Consider the following 17,101-nt stretch of genomic DNA (forward strand, 5'->3'; position numbering starts at 1 on the left):
GATCAGTAGTGAGTTCTGGCAGACACGCTGATACTGTGACAGTGTCTTTGGCTGTGGAAGATAAAGCGTGCACATTTTAATAGCCCTTTACCCAAAGCGTTCAGCTTAGAGTTTTGATACTTGTGGGTATATAATCTCACGTATCTGGAAAATCCATATATGTGGATGCTCTCCCTCCTTAACAACCCTGAAAAAACACATTTCAGAGCCACCAAGTGGGCGCGGCCTGGCTGCGCAGGCCGCTTCATTTCTGTTACTTTCCCCCAGTTATTTTTTTTTTTGGACATCTGTGTCATCAATAGTTACTTGCAGTCCTAATTAACGGTGATGGGCACAATTCTTAAGATACTAAACCAGTGAAGGGTTTGGGAATGTAATTATCCTTCAGCCATTTAACTAGCAACGTATTCAGAACCAACGAATTAACGCCATAATCTCATCCCATTTCTTTGATTTACCCATGTGGAAAATTATGCTGTAATCTGCCCCTCTACTTAGACACTAATTAATGAAGTTACTCTTCTGTGTTTTCATTATGTCTGAAATAAAGCGGAGCTGCCTCTGGACACACCTTTCAAAGTCTGCGGCGGCTCAATCATCGGTAGAGTTGAGAGGTTTGAAGATCTAGATGCTATTGGCATAGCCTTTGGAGGGAGAAGCTTACTCTTTAAAAAGTCTTCCTGGTGTGTGTGTGGGGATTAAACAAAGAAAAGGTCACATACCGTCGCTGTTGTAAAATAAATTATTTTCATTGCATATTGCTTTTTTGTTGATAGCGTACTAACTCAACACTATTGCTTTTTAAAATTGATGAAAGAAAAATAATTCTGTACTAGAAAGGAGGAGTTGGAGGAATTCAGAGGCTCCCAACACACACGTGCGCACACACACGTGCGCGCACACACACACACACACACACACACACACACTGATAAACATCTAGGAACCTGGAAATACTGATTACCCTGATTCAGTCATTATACTTTGAATACATGTATTAAATTATCACACATGTATCCTACAAATATGTATAATTACTGTGTCAATTGAAATAAAAGACCCAATAACTAAATATAAAAAGAAAAAAGAATCAGTTATTATTATTCTTATTATTATTATTATTATTATTATTTGGTGGCACTGGGGTTCCTGGAAACCCTTCTACCTCCGGGCTACACTCCCAGACCTATTTTTTATATTTTTATTTGGAAACGGTCTCTTAAGCCAGCGCGGCTGGCTTCAAACCTGCGTGATCCTCCTGTCTCCGCCTCCCAAGCACGGGGATGACAAGCGTGGCCCACCATGCCCAGCTAGAATCAGTTATTTTAAAAGTAAGGTTTTTAAAAATACTAACTTTTCATTTGTCAAGGTAATTGTTTTTGAAACATTTGATAGAATCATATGCTCTTTGGAGATCCACTTAAATTTGACTTCTGAGCAATTTTATGGGGGCGAATGTTTCGGTGTTTTAAGTTATGGATAGCCTAACACGGTTCAGAAAGACAGGCGGCACAATTGCAGACTTTCACCCAGCATCTTCCTGAATGTTGGGCAGTGGTCCAGAAACAGGGGTTGGTGATGAATCCGCTGGAGTGGTGGCGGGCCGGGGTCCACGCCTGGGCCAGGTCCCTCTGTGTGGATGGTAAGGGCCTCGATTGGCCCTGCATGTGCTCTCGGCCGAAATAAATGGGCTTAAATTCCTCCACGACTTTTTAAAATCATGTCATTTTCCAAGGACTGGAAATTAAATGGCTCCCATTTTAAAGTTCTGAAGTGAAATGAAGGGCTTGGTTTTCTTAGGAAGGACCGCTAGGGGGCGCAAGAGATCTTGAAAAGAGCCGGTGCTTTGTTCCAGGCATCTGAGCTAAACACAGGGAGCAGAGCCAGCTGTACTCCTCTTCTCCTCCTCAAGAACAACCACCTTTCCTGCTAAAAAGATGGTTAGACCAGAAAGCACACATACATTCATTCCAGGAGACATATTTATTGGTTTAAAGTGACAGCAAAGTTACTTTGTGAACAGTACATTTTGAAGTCTAGGTAATGAAATGCAGAACCTGTCTGGACAGGGGAAATGCTGTCAGACAGGACAGGGGCTGTGCCAGGGTTCTGAATGCAAAGTGTGGACTCCTCTGTGCGGTCCTCCGCTGGCCAGGTGCTGCGCGCCCCTCTCTGGCTCTAGGGAAGCCACCTGTGGGTTTTCCTGCACCCTGGTGATTACGCGGTAGAGCCGCCAGGGTATCGTGGTGGTGATGCAGTCAGGAGTCTCTGTCACTCAGAGTCCCTGCCAGGCGGCTCGGAAGGTTCCACAGTGGCAGGGGCATCACGAGGCTCCTGCAAACCCTGGTTGACTGACTGAGAAAAGATGAGTTTGCCCTTCTTCACCCCGTGAGGGCCCCCCTTAGCTTTGTGGTGGCTGGGGCCTAGAGGACACTCCTGCCCAGGGGTGTCCCTGAGAGCCTGGGGTGTGAAGGTCGGGTTCCACTCCACTTTAACCTGACGTGGTTTTCAGAGTTGTAGACACGTGAGTGCCTGAGGAGCAGTCAGTCTTGATAGGATGGACCTTTTATGTCCTTCAAGGAACCTAAAATAAAAGTCTATAACTGATTGCCTTATCACCCACACGGCTACCCTCCACGCCACGATCCCAATAGAAGGCAGATAGGAGTGGGCAAATGTTGTTCCAATTGGGCTTTGGGCTGAGGAGCAGGAAGCCTTCCAGTGGGCGCGCCCGAGCGAGGCTGGCGGTGGCAGGTGCCTGCGCGGCCTGGGCACCAGGGCACACTGGTGCTGGCTCTCCTCGCGCCCGGCCACAGGCGGTGTGTGCTGCCGCCCGGAGCTCCCCCGGAAACCCTTGGCCACGTGGGCGGGTTCCACGTCGAGGCGCTTTGTTTCCGTAGGGCTGGACTTTGGCAGGTGCCATTTGAGACTTGGGGGCTGATGTCATACTTTTATCATGAGCACTCGGGCTGATGCAAGAGCCGAAATGATCCATTACCCCAAGGAATGCAGTGAACGGAACAAGTCTCTTTATCCATTTTGGGAAAAGGCTTAAGGGAGACACTTCAGAAGTCTAAGATTTGCATGTTTTCTTCTTGTTTTTCCCAGAAGAATTAGCAACGGGGTCCGGTTACAGATAGCTTTGTTTGTGGGCTGTGGTATGCTCACGGTTTGGCGAAGGGCCCTGGGTGTCTCTGAACCTTTACTCCTGATTTTTATATGTATAGGGTGACATTTTTATAGCTGGCATATAAATAAAAGCAGTGGTGCACAGTTGATTTTCTCTGTGTGGTCGCTGTCTTAACCCGCTGTAAATGACTAGGGCAGTGAATTGTTTTCCCATCATGTAAAATAATTATGCCTGTTAGAAAGTGGTGATGCTACATTTAATTTTTGTCAAAACACTAAAAAATGGACTAGTTGGCTCTTCTCTACCCCCAGCCCAGCATCATCAAGGACTTTTTTCCCCCCAGAGATAATCTCCCTCCTTCTCGGAGCAGCTTTTTGGCAGGTTAAGCAGGAGATGAGTCGTTCCTGGAAGGCAGCAGAGTGTTCTGGGCTCCTCACGTGGAGAAGCATGCTTGCTGAGGGCTGACCATGTGCAGAGTGTGCTCCGGCACGCTGCTGGTATCGCTGAATGTGTCTTCACAGCTAACCTGGTCCCCGCCCGTTGTTCTGCAGATTAGAAAACCAAGCCTCAGGTGTCTCAGTCATTAGACCCAGCAGGCTACTCAGCAGAGGGCTGTTGAGCCACCAGCTTCGGCCTGTGGGTTTCCACTCTCCCAGCGCACACTCCTGGGCTCCACGATCACACCCCTCCGGTGCAGTTGCTGTTGTGAGGGACTCTTGACAAGGACTCACCCAGGTACAAAAGGCCAGTCCTCGCCACTGGCTGTCACTGCCGCACTGCGGCAGAGCTCATCCATGGCTCCAAAAAGCATATTCCCTGGCTGGGGACATGCTACACTTTGGCCCTAAGAAGTTAACACTGGAGCAGATGATATATATATATATATGTATCTCCAGTGATGACCCAGTGTTGGCTTCTAGGGAAAAGAGACTGGAAAAAAGAGTTGCTGGGGCAAGGGGTGGAGGTGAGCCTTCAAGAATGTTGGGATTTGCCGGGCGTAGTGGCGCACGCTTGTAATCCCCACACTTGGGATACGGAAACAGGAGGATCACGCAGGTTCAAAGCCAGCCATGCTGGCTTAAGAGACCCTGTTTCCAAATAAAAATATAAAATAGGTCTGGGAGTGTAGCCTGGAGGTAGAAGGGCTTCCAGGAACCCCAGTACCACACACACACACACACACACACACACACACACACACACACAAAGAATGCTGGGATTTGGAACAGGCAAGGGGACAGCATGCCGGATAGAAATAGAGGCAAGACAGAGGAGGGGATGGCGCGGTCTCTTTCTGGGGACAGTGGTAGACCAGCTGATGCCATTGTTGGTGGAAAGAGTGGAAAGACAGAGAAGACAGAGGCCGGGGACTTGGGGTCCTCACAGAAGCCCTGCGGAGCTGGCAGGAGCCCAGGAAGGGAGCAAAGCGAGGGCAGCAGTGTTTAAGGTGAGCAGTCGTGGGCGGGATGGCATTGGCTGTCTCTGCCCACTGAAGGCTAATGCAGCAGTTCAACCTGTGGAGACTCTCACTCTACCCACTGACTGCAGATGTTCCCCAGTTATTCTGTTGGTCCTTCCTACCTAAAACAGTAATTACAGTAGTATGAAAATGCTCACACACGTTCTTATCCTCATAATGGCTACTTTTATGGCAGACGAGGAAAAACCGTGACCTAGAGAGGTGAGCTTCTGTACCCAGAGTCAGGGCCGGGACGCGGCAGAGGCAGGATCCATACCCAGGCGTTCTGGCTCCCCAGCGCAGCTGAGACGGTGCTAGTATTTTCTCTCTGATCTTTTCTGAAGAGCATCTAGCAAGCCTTTGATGCATTTACCATGGTACCTCAGCTCCCCGGCCACAGATGAGCACTGATAACTAACTCGCAGTGACCACGTCCACACTTGCAGACACGGGCTGGCGGTCGCGGACGGCACCTGCATCCTCACAGTCCTGCAGCACATCTGGTCCTCTCTGCCGCCTCCCAGTCGGACCCTCACACCTGAAAATCCACCGATGCCCTGGCAGGATGGAGGGGACTGTCAGCAGTAATAACATCAGAGCTAGGTCAATGGTAAAAAAATAAAGCAAAAACAAAAATTCTGCCTGCCAGGCCGTGGGCTGCCTCTCCGTCTCTTCCCAGAGTATTAACAAGAGATTAACAAAGAGAATAACAGATAGCGGTGTCCCCGGGATGGTCAGCAGAGCCGCCCACCTTCCTCACATGTCCCCTTCCCAGGAAGGGTGGGCAAAAGGGCACTGGGCCAGGGTTGGAGAAACGCAGAAACAGGGTCAGATATTCCTTATTCTTTATCATAGTGCTTCTCAGAGCCTTTAATATGTAACTGTGACCTTCCAGGAGGGCACCTGTAGTAGGCTCTTGGTTCAGGCAGTGGAGTTATTATTATTATTACTGTTCGCAGTACTGGATGGACCCTGGGCCATGTACATGCTGAGCAAGTGCTTTACACTGAGCTACGTCTTTAGCAGCATTGGAATAATACTATTCCTCCTCCTCCTCCTCCTCCTCTTCTTCTTCCTCCCCCTCATCCTCTTCCTCTTCCTCTTCCTCCTCCTCCTCTTCTTCCTCCCCTTCCTCCTCCTCTTCTTCAAGTTGTGTGGTGGTAGATTGAACCTAGGGGTATTCTAACTCCAAACTACACCCTCAGGCCTACTTTTTATTCTGAAACAGGTTTCGCTAGGTTGCCGAGGGCCTAGCAAGTTGCTGAGGCCGTCCTCTGACTGTGATCTTCCTGTCTCAGCCCCCCCAAGTGCTGGGATCATCGAAGTGCGTCGTCACAGCCCAGCTGCACCTTTGGAATTCCTCCTAGAACCTGGGTGATGCGGACGGTCCCCAGTGCGCATCTTCTATGCATGTGGTTTCCTTCCTTCCTTCCTTCCTTCCTTCCTTCCTTCCTTCTTTTTTTTTTTTTCCCTTTTGTACCATGGCCCAGTGGCCAGCTCTTTCCTTAACCCTGAGGTTTTATAGAGCATAAATCTGAATTTTCAAATATGTATTTCTTCTATAAAGATACGGATTGTCAGCCGGGCGTGGTGGCGCACGCTTATAATCCCCGCACTTGGGAGGCGGAGACAGGAGGATCGCGCAGGTTCGAAGCCAGCCACGCGCACTGGCTTAGGAGACCCTGCTTCCAAATAAAAAGTATAAAAAATAGGTCTGGGAGTGTAGCCTGGAGGTAGAAGGGCTTCCAGGAACCCCAGTACCACCAAAAAAAAAAAAAAAAAAAAAGAATACGTATTGTTTCTGATGAAAACCCAGCGTCATCCCAATAGCCCAGCCAGTGTTATCAGAGGTAAAGTTTTTATCCTGGAAGCTGGGTGGGGATTTTCAGCAGACTGAATGAGATCATTTAGTCTGAAGAATTTCAGTTTGGGGGACTGGGACTGCACCAGAATTGGGGGACTTGTTCCAGAAGGGGGTGGCGGAGTCATGACAGGACGGTCCAGATGGTGACCGCTGCCCGAAGCCAAGGCGCACCCTCGGTCCTGTTGCTTCCTGTTCCCAATTTTCAAAAGGAGTGTCAAAATAAAGGAAGGTTTTGAAGCACACTGCCAGCTTCAGCTTCGTACACTGTGTATAAAGACAGAGCTTAAATCAGAAGATCTGAGCACATGAGCACAGGGCGTGGCTCTGTCTGCAACCATCTGGCATCTTTTTTTTTTTTTTTCTTTTTTTGCAGGTCTGGGGATGGAACCCAGGGGCATTCAGCCTCCGAGCTACATCCCCTGCTCTATTTTTTATTCTTTATTTTGAAACCGGGTCTCACTGAGTTGCAGAGGGCCTCACTAAGTAGCTGAGGCTGCCTGCGAACCGCAATCCTCCGGTCTCAGCCTCCCGAATGCTGGGATGACAAGCGTGCGCCACCACACCGGGCTAAGCCATCTGACATCTTGAAGACGACGGAACATGTCACCCCCACCCCCACTGCTCTCCTCCATCTGAAGGTCAAGAGGGCAGTGCCCCCTTCCTGGGGCCGCTGCGCGAAGGAAGCATCAGTCACCTGGATAAAGCCCTGAGCGCTCTGTACAGACTGACCACTCAGCCCACGGAGCTGCCGTTAGCGTTAAGGACACGTACTGGGGGGTGGGGTGACAGAGACGGCAGAGTAATGCAGTAAAGGATAGGAGAATACAGGCTAGTCGCTCAATCACATGTACTAGGGAAAAGCAATACACATCTGGAACACTGTTACAGGAGAGAGTATGAAAGCATCCTAGACAAGGGAAGTAGAACACGAAATTTACCCAAGAATGTGCTAGAAAAGGAGAAAGGAGTGTTAGACATGGCACCAAAATGTAGGCCGAGGACCAACATCAGCCTGGCCCCCGATCCCCCCACACCACCACTTGTGAACGTCGCGGTGAAATGCAAGACACGGCGCAAGGCAGAGTCCGCAGGATGGTGGGCGGGCTTCGTCACCGGCCAGCACTCCCATCTGTGGGATGTGGGGATAAAGGCGCCCATGTCGGAGAAATGCATAGATGTGGTTAAACACATAACCTAAGAGGCGCTGCCATAGGCCGTAGGTTTTAGGCGTCGTTTATAGAGGAGGAGATTGGGATTCTGGGACAGTCTCACAGAAGTAGTGATTCTTGGCACACACTTGGGAAATGCCGTCCCCACCTGTCCCATGGTTCATGAAAATGCTTCTCTGCGTCGTGCAGCCCCGCGTGTCCCCTCCCGCCTGGATGAGGATTCCTCCTCTGCTCTTTGGGTCGGCCTGGCTCAGGGTGCGTCCTCACAGTTCTCCCCTGGCCGCTTGGCTTTTATCTCTGTGTCTGTGTGAAGGTCGGTGCATCTCAGGAGAGCATCGCCGCATCCCTGGCCTTCAGGACGGGCTGGCACACAGCGGGCACCCGGGGACTGACAAAACACTGAACAAAAGCCTCTCTGCCACCCAGGGTGGAGGACCACGACGACCTCATGCCAATCTTTCTGCGCTACGACACCCTTCTGAAGGAGACCTACGGCGAGTACTTCCTGGCTGAACTGATAGAGGCCCAGGACGAAGAGAACCATACTGTCGTGTGTGAGGTTAGTGACCGGTGCCCCCGGGGATGTTCTTAGAGAAAGGACAGACCCGAGTGACGTCAGTCCTGGCTCTGCGGCGCCCCCTCCCGGGCCCCCAGGTGGCGTGCCTGCACAGCGCTGCTGGCACCTCAGATGCGCAGGTGGCTGCCGACCCCTTGCTGAATCCCTGCAAGTATAAGTTAGGGGGCGGGAAAAGCTCCTCCGGGAGGGCAAAGGTCTGAGGGTCCCAAGTTGTCGGATATTGGAGATCACAAACCAGTATTCAACTGACGTGGATTTTGGTGTGTGTGTGTGTGTGTGTGTGTGTGTGTGTGTGAGAGAGAGAGAGAGAGAGAGAGAGAGAGAGAGAGAGACAGACAGACAGACAGACAGACAGACAGACAGACACTGGAACCCAGAGGCATTCTACCTTCCAGCTATACCCCTTGCCCAATTTTATTTTTTATTCGGAAACAGGGTCTTGCCAGGCTGATGAGAGTCTCGTTACTGGCTGAGGCTGTCCTTGAACCTACGACCCCCTTGTCTTTTTCCTAATTTTAACATAAAAATAGGAAAATCGCTATCACAATTGGAATTTCTAGCTTTTCTGGAAAAAAAAATCAGAAAATTCGGCATTTGGGGCCCAAAAGTACAGAGATCAGAGATGCGTGCCACCATGCCTGGCATGGATTTTTTTAAAAATCTTTTTGTTTTGACACAATTTCCCCACAGAAAATTTGTAAGTATCTGGATTCCCTAAGTGCTAACATTTCCCCCTTTGCTTCAATTATCTTGCTTCCTCTACCTACATACTTTGAGATTGTCTTCAGAGCCCTTGAGTTGCAGACATAATGCCCCTTTACTTCTAAAAACTCCAGCATATATTTCCTGAAAACAAGACTTTTCTTGCAAAGTAAATCACAGCGGCAGCGGAGTGACCAGCGGTAAGCGGCGACTGCTCCCACGGTCCTGTGCTCTGATGTGCAGACCTTACGCAGGCTATACTGACAGTCACACCCTGTCCTTTATGGCAGAAGGAAGTCCGGGTCATGCATTGTTCAAGCGCGGCTCCCATCCCTTTTAATCTGGAGCAACTCTCTGGGCCCTCATTACTTTTCATGACAATGGCGGTTTTGAAGGATGCAGGTCTGTTCACAGAATATCTCGCAGTTCTGATGTGCCTGACGTTCCTCATCGCACAGTCCAGGTTACGGGTGATTACATCTTGTTGAGTTAGTAGCTAATGTAAGAATTGGGAAAGTAGCGATAACAATCGGAATTTCTAGCCTTTCTAAAAAAAGAAAAAAAAACTAAAACAGAAGGTTTGGCATTTGGTGCCCAAAAGATGGAACCCATAGCCTTTATTTTGGCAGCTGGAGACCCAGAGATCCACATTTTTTGAAGAGACAGAGGAGCTGGCCAGCTTGCTAGCCTTCATGTGAGGAGGCCCACCAGGCCCAAGGATGGCTGGGATGAGCATCTTCGTGGCCTCCTCCTGTCCTTGCCCCTCCCCCCGGAGGCATCCACCAAGGGGCGCTCCTCCCTTACAGAACTTCAGCTGCCAGCTGGTCTCTGCATTTTCCCTGGCAGGATTTAATAAATAAGATCCCAAATCTGATAGCTAAACCTAAGTATATTGAGGTATCTCTGGGCAAGTACTACTCTTTGGGGGTCTGCTAAAATAAACCTCCCTGGGAAAAAAAAACAAACACAGAGGCATGTCACCTCCTGCCACTCCACTTGAACTAGGGCCATCATGGGGTCTGCTCAGGGTTAGGGCAAAATTGTCTGATTGAAAAAGCTTTAGACAAGCCAGGCATGGCGGCATAAGTTTGTAATCCTAATACCTGGGAGGCTGAGACAGAAGGATCGCAGGTTTGCAGCCAGCCTCAGCAACTTGTGAGGCTCTCCATAACTTAGTGAGACCGTTTCAGAGTAAAGAATAAAAGAAGTGGGTATGGTAGTTCACACTTGCAATCCCAGCATTTGGGAGGCCGAGACAGGAGGATCACGGTTTGCAAACAGCTTCAGCTACTACTTAGGCCCTTTGCAACTCAGTGAGACCCTGTTTCAAAATAAAGAATAAAAAAATAGGGCTGGGGGTGTAGCTTGAAGGTAGAATGCCCCTGGGTTCCATCCCCAGCACCACAAAAATAAATAAATAAACAAACAAATAAAAAGAAACAAAGTCAATAATAAAAAATTGGGCTGGGAGTGGAGCTCAGAGGCAAGGTGTCCCAGGGTTCCATTCCGGGTTGGTATTAAAGGAAAAAAGAGAAAGAAAAAGCTTTAGACAGCTGGGTGTGGTGGTGGTACATGCCTGTAATCCCAGTACTTGGGAGGCTGGGGCAGGAGGATTGCAGGTTCAAGGCCATCTTCAGAAACCTAGTGAGGCCCTTCACAACTTAGTGAGACCCTGTTTCCAAATAAACAATCAAATAGGGCTGGGTATGTAGTTCCGAGGTAGAATGCCCCCAGGTTCTGTCCCAAGTACCACAGCACAACAGCACAACGAGCTGGTGACTGGTGGCACTGAGTGCTCACAGCTCGGCAAGAGGAAGGGGACAGCCTCAACGACGGCAGGACCTGCTTCCTGGGCACGTGGGCGTGGGAGGGAAGGATTGGGGACCGGCGGGACTCAACCCTGAGCCTGCGAGAATTCCTTCTTGGACAGAGGAGAGCACGGTGACTGGCCCTGTACCAACAAGTGTGTCTGACCTAAGGAGCTGTGTTCTTCACAAGTGCCAGGCCTTGCTGCTGCCCCAGGGCGGAGTGAGGCCGCTTCCTAATGGCAGAGGCCTCACAGGGTCATCCTTTGGTCAAAAGTCTCAGAGGCCAGCTGGGAGAGAGGGGAGCCGTTCACACGTGAGCTGAGATGCTCCCCTGGTGCCGTTGAGAAGCACGCAGGCCATTCTTGGGAAAATCCTTTCCAAAAGGTTTAGCCATACTTGAACTGAAACTTTTTTTTTTTTTTTTTTTTTGGTACTAGGGATGTACCAGGGGCATTCTACCTCCGAGCTACACCTTCAGCCCAATTTTTTTATTTTTTATTTTGAAACAGGGTCTCACTAAGTGGCTGAAGCTGTCCTCAAACCATGATCCTCCTGTCTCAGCCTCCCAAATGCTGGGATTACAAGTGTGCGCCACCACAACCAGCACTTTTTTTTTTTTTTTTTTTGGTGGTACTGGGGTTCCTGGAAACCCTTCTACCTCCCGGCTACACTCCCAGACCTATTTTATATTTTTTATTTGGAAACAGGGTCTCTTAGGCCAGCGCGGCTGGCTTTGAACCTGCGCCATCCTCCTGTCTCTGCCTCCCAAGTGCGGTGATTACAAGCGTGCCCACCACGCCCGGCCTGCACTTTATTTTTGACGGTAAGATAATCTTATTTTGAATGAAATTTTGTATTTGTCTTTTGCATCTCATAATTAACGAGGATGATAGAGTCGTTGGGCGCCCACATTCTGTTCATTCAAAGAATATTAAAGTTGAGATGACCCCAGAAAATTGTTTTTGTGTGTAAATGGGTATTTGGCTTTCACCGCAAAAAGAGGGACTTTGTACTAGTAAATGGGAAAGCATTAAAAAATGGGGAATCTAGCAGTTTTCTTTCTAGGATGATTTGTTTAGAGGCTCATCATTCTTAGTACCCTCATTGCTCATTTACTAAAACTGTAAGAGCCGTTTAAACAATGTTACTGAATATTACTGATTACTCTTCTAATCCCAGGACTTGGGAGGCTGAGACAGGAGGGTCAGGGTTCATGTACAACCTCATCGACTCACTGAGACCTTGTTTCAAAGTAAAGAATAAAAAATAGGGCTGGGGGCATAGCTCAGAGGTAGAATGCCCCTGGGGGTTCCATCCCCAGTACTGCAAAAAAAAAAAAAATATATATATATACATATATTACCTTTTTTTGATATTTAAATCAGAAGTCCTCTTACAAGCGGTACAGGTAAGTTGGAAGACTTCCCCATTCGAGGAACTTGGATCCTGAATACATAACTCTTGCAACAAGAAAGAGACAAATAATCTGAATAAAATATGGGCAAAGGATTCCAGGAGATATTTTTCCAAAAAAAAGATACACATACTGTCCACAAGCACGTGAAAAGATACCATTGAACATCTTGAGATGTCATTAGGGAAATGCAAATCAAAACCGAAGTGAGGTGCCACCTTAACCTCCATGAGGACGATTTTAATAAAAAAGGACAATAGCAAGTGTCGGCAGAGACATGGAGAAATCAGACCTCGACCCACAGCTGGGGGCATTCCACAGCGGCACCCTGTTTTGGAAAACAGGCTGGCATTTCCTTCCAAAGTGATGTGCGTGGTTACCATTCAACCCAACAACCCCACACCTAGGATTCAAAACACATTTCCATGCTAGTACACAAACGTCCACAGCAGAGTTATTCATTACATCCCCAAAGTGGAAGTAGCCCAGCTGTCCACCTACTGATGAAAGGCTAAACAAAATATGGTCCGTCCATTCAGCAGACCCAGTGAAGTGTTCCTGGGAAAGAGAAGGGAGTGTGGTATTGACTGAAAGCATCGTGCTGCGGGAGAGACGTGGCAGCCACACACTGTATGATCACGTTCAACTGAGCGCGCAGATTAAGGGAAGTCCATCAAAGGAGACGTAAGGATGCTTGGCTGGAGGGCCCGGGGAAATAGAAGTGATTAGTGATGAGTAGGGGGTCTCTGTTGGGGGGATTGAAACATTGTATAATTAGGTAATGGGCATTCTACCTCTGAGCTACACCTCCAGCCCTATTTTTTATTCTTTTGTTGTTGCTGTTTTTTGGTGGTACTAGGGATTGAACCCAGGGGCATTGTACCTCCCTGCTACACCCCCGGCCCTAGTTTTTATTCTTTTTTTTTTTTTTTTGAAACAGGGTCTCACTGAGTTGTGAAGTGCCTCACTAAGTAGCTAAGACCATCCACAAACCACGATTCTTCAGTCTCAGGCTCCCGAGTCTTGGTATTACAAGCGCTCGACACCATACCTGGCATAGCAGCACCATTTTGAAAAGCCCCGGTCCTTACACAACTAGACAAAACCACTGGAATCGAACACTCAAGTGGACCGTCCAGCATAACCGGCCTTGGTTCTTGGAAAGGTGCTCATCCTCTGGGCGCAAGGCGCCAGTTTCACCCCCAGTCGCCGGAGTCCCAGAAGCTATCTGACATCGCCACGTGTTTCTTTCTCTCTCTGGTGACATTTCACATCTTCGATATAAGTAGACATCAGAGCCAAGCCCTAGGCTGAGACCTGCAGTCCCAGCCTTGAGGATGCTCTGATGTGTCTAGAGCTCAGGGCGGTCCAACCTCATCTATCCACCAGAGCCACGCTGCCTGGGGCATGCAGGGCTGTCTGTCCTGTAGGGAGAGGGGCTTTTTTTTTTTTAATGCCAACATTATATGTTTTATTTTTAATCAAGTAATTTTTAAACCTTAAAATATCCATAATTGACAAAATAAGACATTAACTATGAAATGAGCATATAAAACCCATGTTTACAGAGAGAGAAACAGCATTTTAGTTCGACTTTTTTTTTTTTTTCCTTTAAAAACAGTGCCACCCCGGGCGTTGGTGGTGCACGCTTGTAATCCCAGCACTTGGGAGGCTGAGGATTTTGAAACAGGGTCTCACTGAGTTCCAGAGGGCCTCACTAAGTAGTTGAGGCTGTCCACGAACTGCGATCCTCCTGTCTCAGCCTCCCAAATGCTGGGATTACAAGTGTGTGCCACCACGCCCGGCTTAGTTGTATGCTTTTTTTTTTTTTTTTTGGTACTGGGGATTGAACCAGGGGCATTTTACCCCTGGGAGGATTGCACAGGTTTGAAGCCAGCATCAGCTACTGAGTGAGGCTCTCAGCAACTTAGTGAGACCCTGTTTCCAAATAAAGTATAAAGTTAGCTCTGGGAATATAGCCCAGAGCCCCTGGGTTCCACCTCCAGTACCACCAAAAAAAAAAAAAAAAAAAAAAGTCCCAAGTGTTTGGGTTTTTTTTATTTTTATTTTTATTTTTTTGCTTGTAGACAACATGAGTCAAAATGAACAATGAGGTAATCTAAATACTACACAGGGTAATTTTTAAATGCTAGATAAAACACTGCATTAAAGACACAGAAATCAAGGTTCACTTTGGTCAGCGAGAGAGACTTCTATCCTGAAAGGGAAGAGGAGAAGCATGTCCTGTGAACCAGGGCAGGAGGGACCTCCGGTCTGAACCAAACCTTGTGTGGGGGCAAAGACTTCTGAGTTCAAGGTCAGAGTCTATGCTAACCCTCTCCCTGCCTCCAGGGACCCTCTTCTGGGGGCTCTGACAGAGAGGTGTACTGCAGCCAGCTGGCTCAGGCTCCAGAGAGCTGGTTGTCCAGTCCTCAAGAACTTTACAAATTGTTTGTTAAAAACAGCCATTCTGAAAAACTTATATCATGTTAATAATGTCAAAGCAAGCCATTCATAATATCAAATATTATGAATATAATATTTATATTCAATATTATATTCATAGTATCACTTTGAATTGAGCACTTCCAATTATTTTACTGTTATCTGTGCTCCTGAGGGCTTTCACCCAAGTCTCTGTATAATGGATATAATGGATATATGTTTAGTGACTTACTGTGTATCTGTTCCCAAATCCATGCTCGATGACGTCACTGGTAACATGGAATCAGCCATGATGGAGATACTTGTACCGCGGAGATTAGCAAGTGCTATAAAGCTGGGCTTTTTTTTCCCCCACCTGAATGCTGATTAGACATTTACCAGGGCACCAGGCTTCCGGGCAGGCACCAGTGACCAGAGATAACAGAACAAAGTACATCGTGTCTGTCTCTTCCCACGCCAGCCCCCGACAGTGCAGGCCACGCATGCAGAGTGCCCGGGAGCTCGGCTGAGCCCGGTGGCAGCCGCTGGCCAGTTAAAGGGTTTCTCTGCGAGGACTGTCTCCCCTTCATAGCCACTTGGGCATAGTGTGGGGTCATGACTTTGCTTCGGTTCCGTGTCATAACGGCATCCTGGCCACCTTGACATCTGGTGTTTACTCCAAGCTGAGACTTCAGGGAAGGGCCATTGGAGGCCAAGGGCAGTTCCTAGAGACAGATGGCCAGAGCGTCTGCTTTGGCATCACCCAGGGTGTGGGTACCACTGACCTGCAGGCGGGAGACAGCCTGCCAGGTTAGCCAGGCGCTTGGCATCAGGAGGAGAGGATCAAAGCCAGCGGTAGTCACAGTGAGGACAAAACCCTCATTGTACAATATTGTCACCCCACGGGGACGGGTGGCCGGCCGTCAGGCTGTTTGGATGGAAGCGTGAAGTGTGTCCATGCAGGGGCTTGTTTGTGAACGAGTCCCCAGCCGTCTGAGCCCTCTGCATCCGTCCTCACAGGATCAACAGGGATAACAAGGCTCCGGTTTTGTTCGCCAGTGTGAGATAACCGAGGACACTTTGTGATTCAGAGGACCTCTGTCACCTGAGAGACAGATAAAGCCAGAGACCATGTCTTCCCATTGTGCAAGCAGGAAAGGCCGTAAGTCCAGGAAACACACAGACAGCAAAGGCATTTGGGTCCTCCCGTAGACCTTGATTGAAGAATAGTGTTTCTGAAATCATTTATCCGAAAGCAAGGAGCAGGCGCGCCCACGAGGCGTCCTCGCCCTGATGCCCCCTCCAGCCGCGAACCCTCGTAAATTGTTACGCCCCTGGATGAGTGATGGGAACATGACAGGTTGTAGAATTGGAGACCGCTAAATCTTTGTTCCTGATGGCAAAACATGTTTTTCTCATTTTCATCAGAATGTGCGATCCATGCCATTTGAAATCAAATTCCAAACACAAACGAGCCATTAGCGTAATAGCTCATTACTAACAGCGGTCTTATAAATAATACATTCTTATCATGCACATGCAGCTCGCCGTGAAGCCAGCAAAAGGTATTTCAGGCCATGGAAGTTGCGTTGCGCCAGCGCGGCGGTAGATTAGAAGGACATCTCCGTGTGAGCCAAGATGGATGCCAATTTTCCTTGCTGGGCAGGAGGCTGGCCGCCCCTTCCTGCACATATGGTGGATGGATTGGCTAATCAGCGTCTGCTGGGTCTTGGGCCTAAAATTACACAGAAGCCAGACAACTGCAGCTCGACAGCCTTTGTTCGCGAGCGCAAACAAGACAAACAATCACTCGTTATTTGGGGAAAAAATTAAAATGTTTATTTTGGACTTTTATGAAAGTGTCAATGGCTTTATAAAACAGCTGTGTAAATCTAGGCTTCTACAGCAAGTAGCATGTTGGGGGTCCTGTATGGAAAGGAATATATATGTGTGGAAAAATTAATTTTTAAAAATTCTCCTTGAATTTCACGATTGGGGAGATAATAAAGAGCGGCTCACGTTTGGTTTTCAAACACACACACCTGAGAGCAAATGGTTTTAGGTGGAAGATGTATCGGAGAACGAGTAGGGGTTTTGTTGTTGCTGTTATTGTTTACTTTTTGGTATGGGGATGGAACTCAAGGGCACTTTACCTCTGAGCTACAACCCCAGCCCTTTTAGTTGATTAATTCATCTTTTATGTATTCGTTTTTATTTTGAAACAGGAGTTGCTAAGTTGTTAAGGCTCTCGCTCAGCTGTTGAGGCTCACCTTGAACCTGCAATCCTCCTGTCTTAGCCTTTCAAGTGTAGGATTACAGGTGTGTGCCGCCACATCTGACCTTGAAAACAAATAATTTAATACCTTTGTTATTCTGTGTCATCTAAAATATTAAGCCAAATTATATCTTTGTCCCTGATTTAGGATGTTAAAGCACTGACCGTTTTCTCTGGGGCGTTTATGGAAAGACGTTGCATTCTTGGGAATACGGAATGCCTGCAATTATTGAGTTCCGCTTTCTGAATGGAATGTCTCTCTCCAAAACCCTTAAAAGA

At 48.2% G+C, this 17,101-nt stretch overlaps 1 protein-coding gene across 1 annotated transcript in view; it reads left to right on the forward strand.

Moving 5' to 3' along the window:
- Positions 1–17,101, forward strand: part of CFAP61 (cilia and flagella associated protein 61) — a gene marked incomplete at both ends in the record, with an annotated part of 217,726 nt that overhangs the window by 15,797 nt on the left and 184,828 nt on the right. The window contains one exon of the mRNA XM_080716442.1: positions 8,049–8,181. Within this exon, the coding sequence (XP_080572568.1) occupies positions 8,049–8,181 (133 nt within the window). The remainder of the gene's footprint in view (positions 1–8,048; positions 8,182–17,101) is intronic.

This window comes from Muscardinus avellanarius (assembly GCF_963383645.1).
Source record: "Muscardinus avellanarius genome assembly, chromosome: 19".
NCBI lineage: Eukaryota > Metazoa > Chordata > Mammalia > Rodentia > Gliridae > Muscardinus > Muscardinus avellanarius.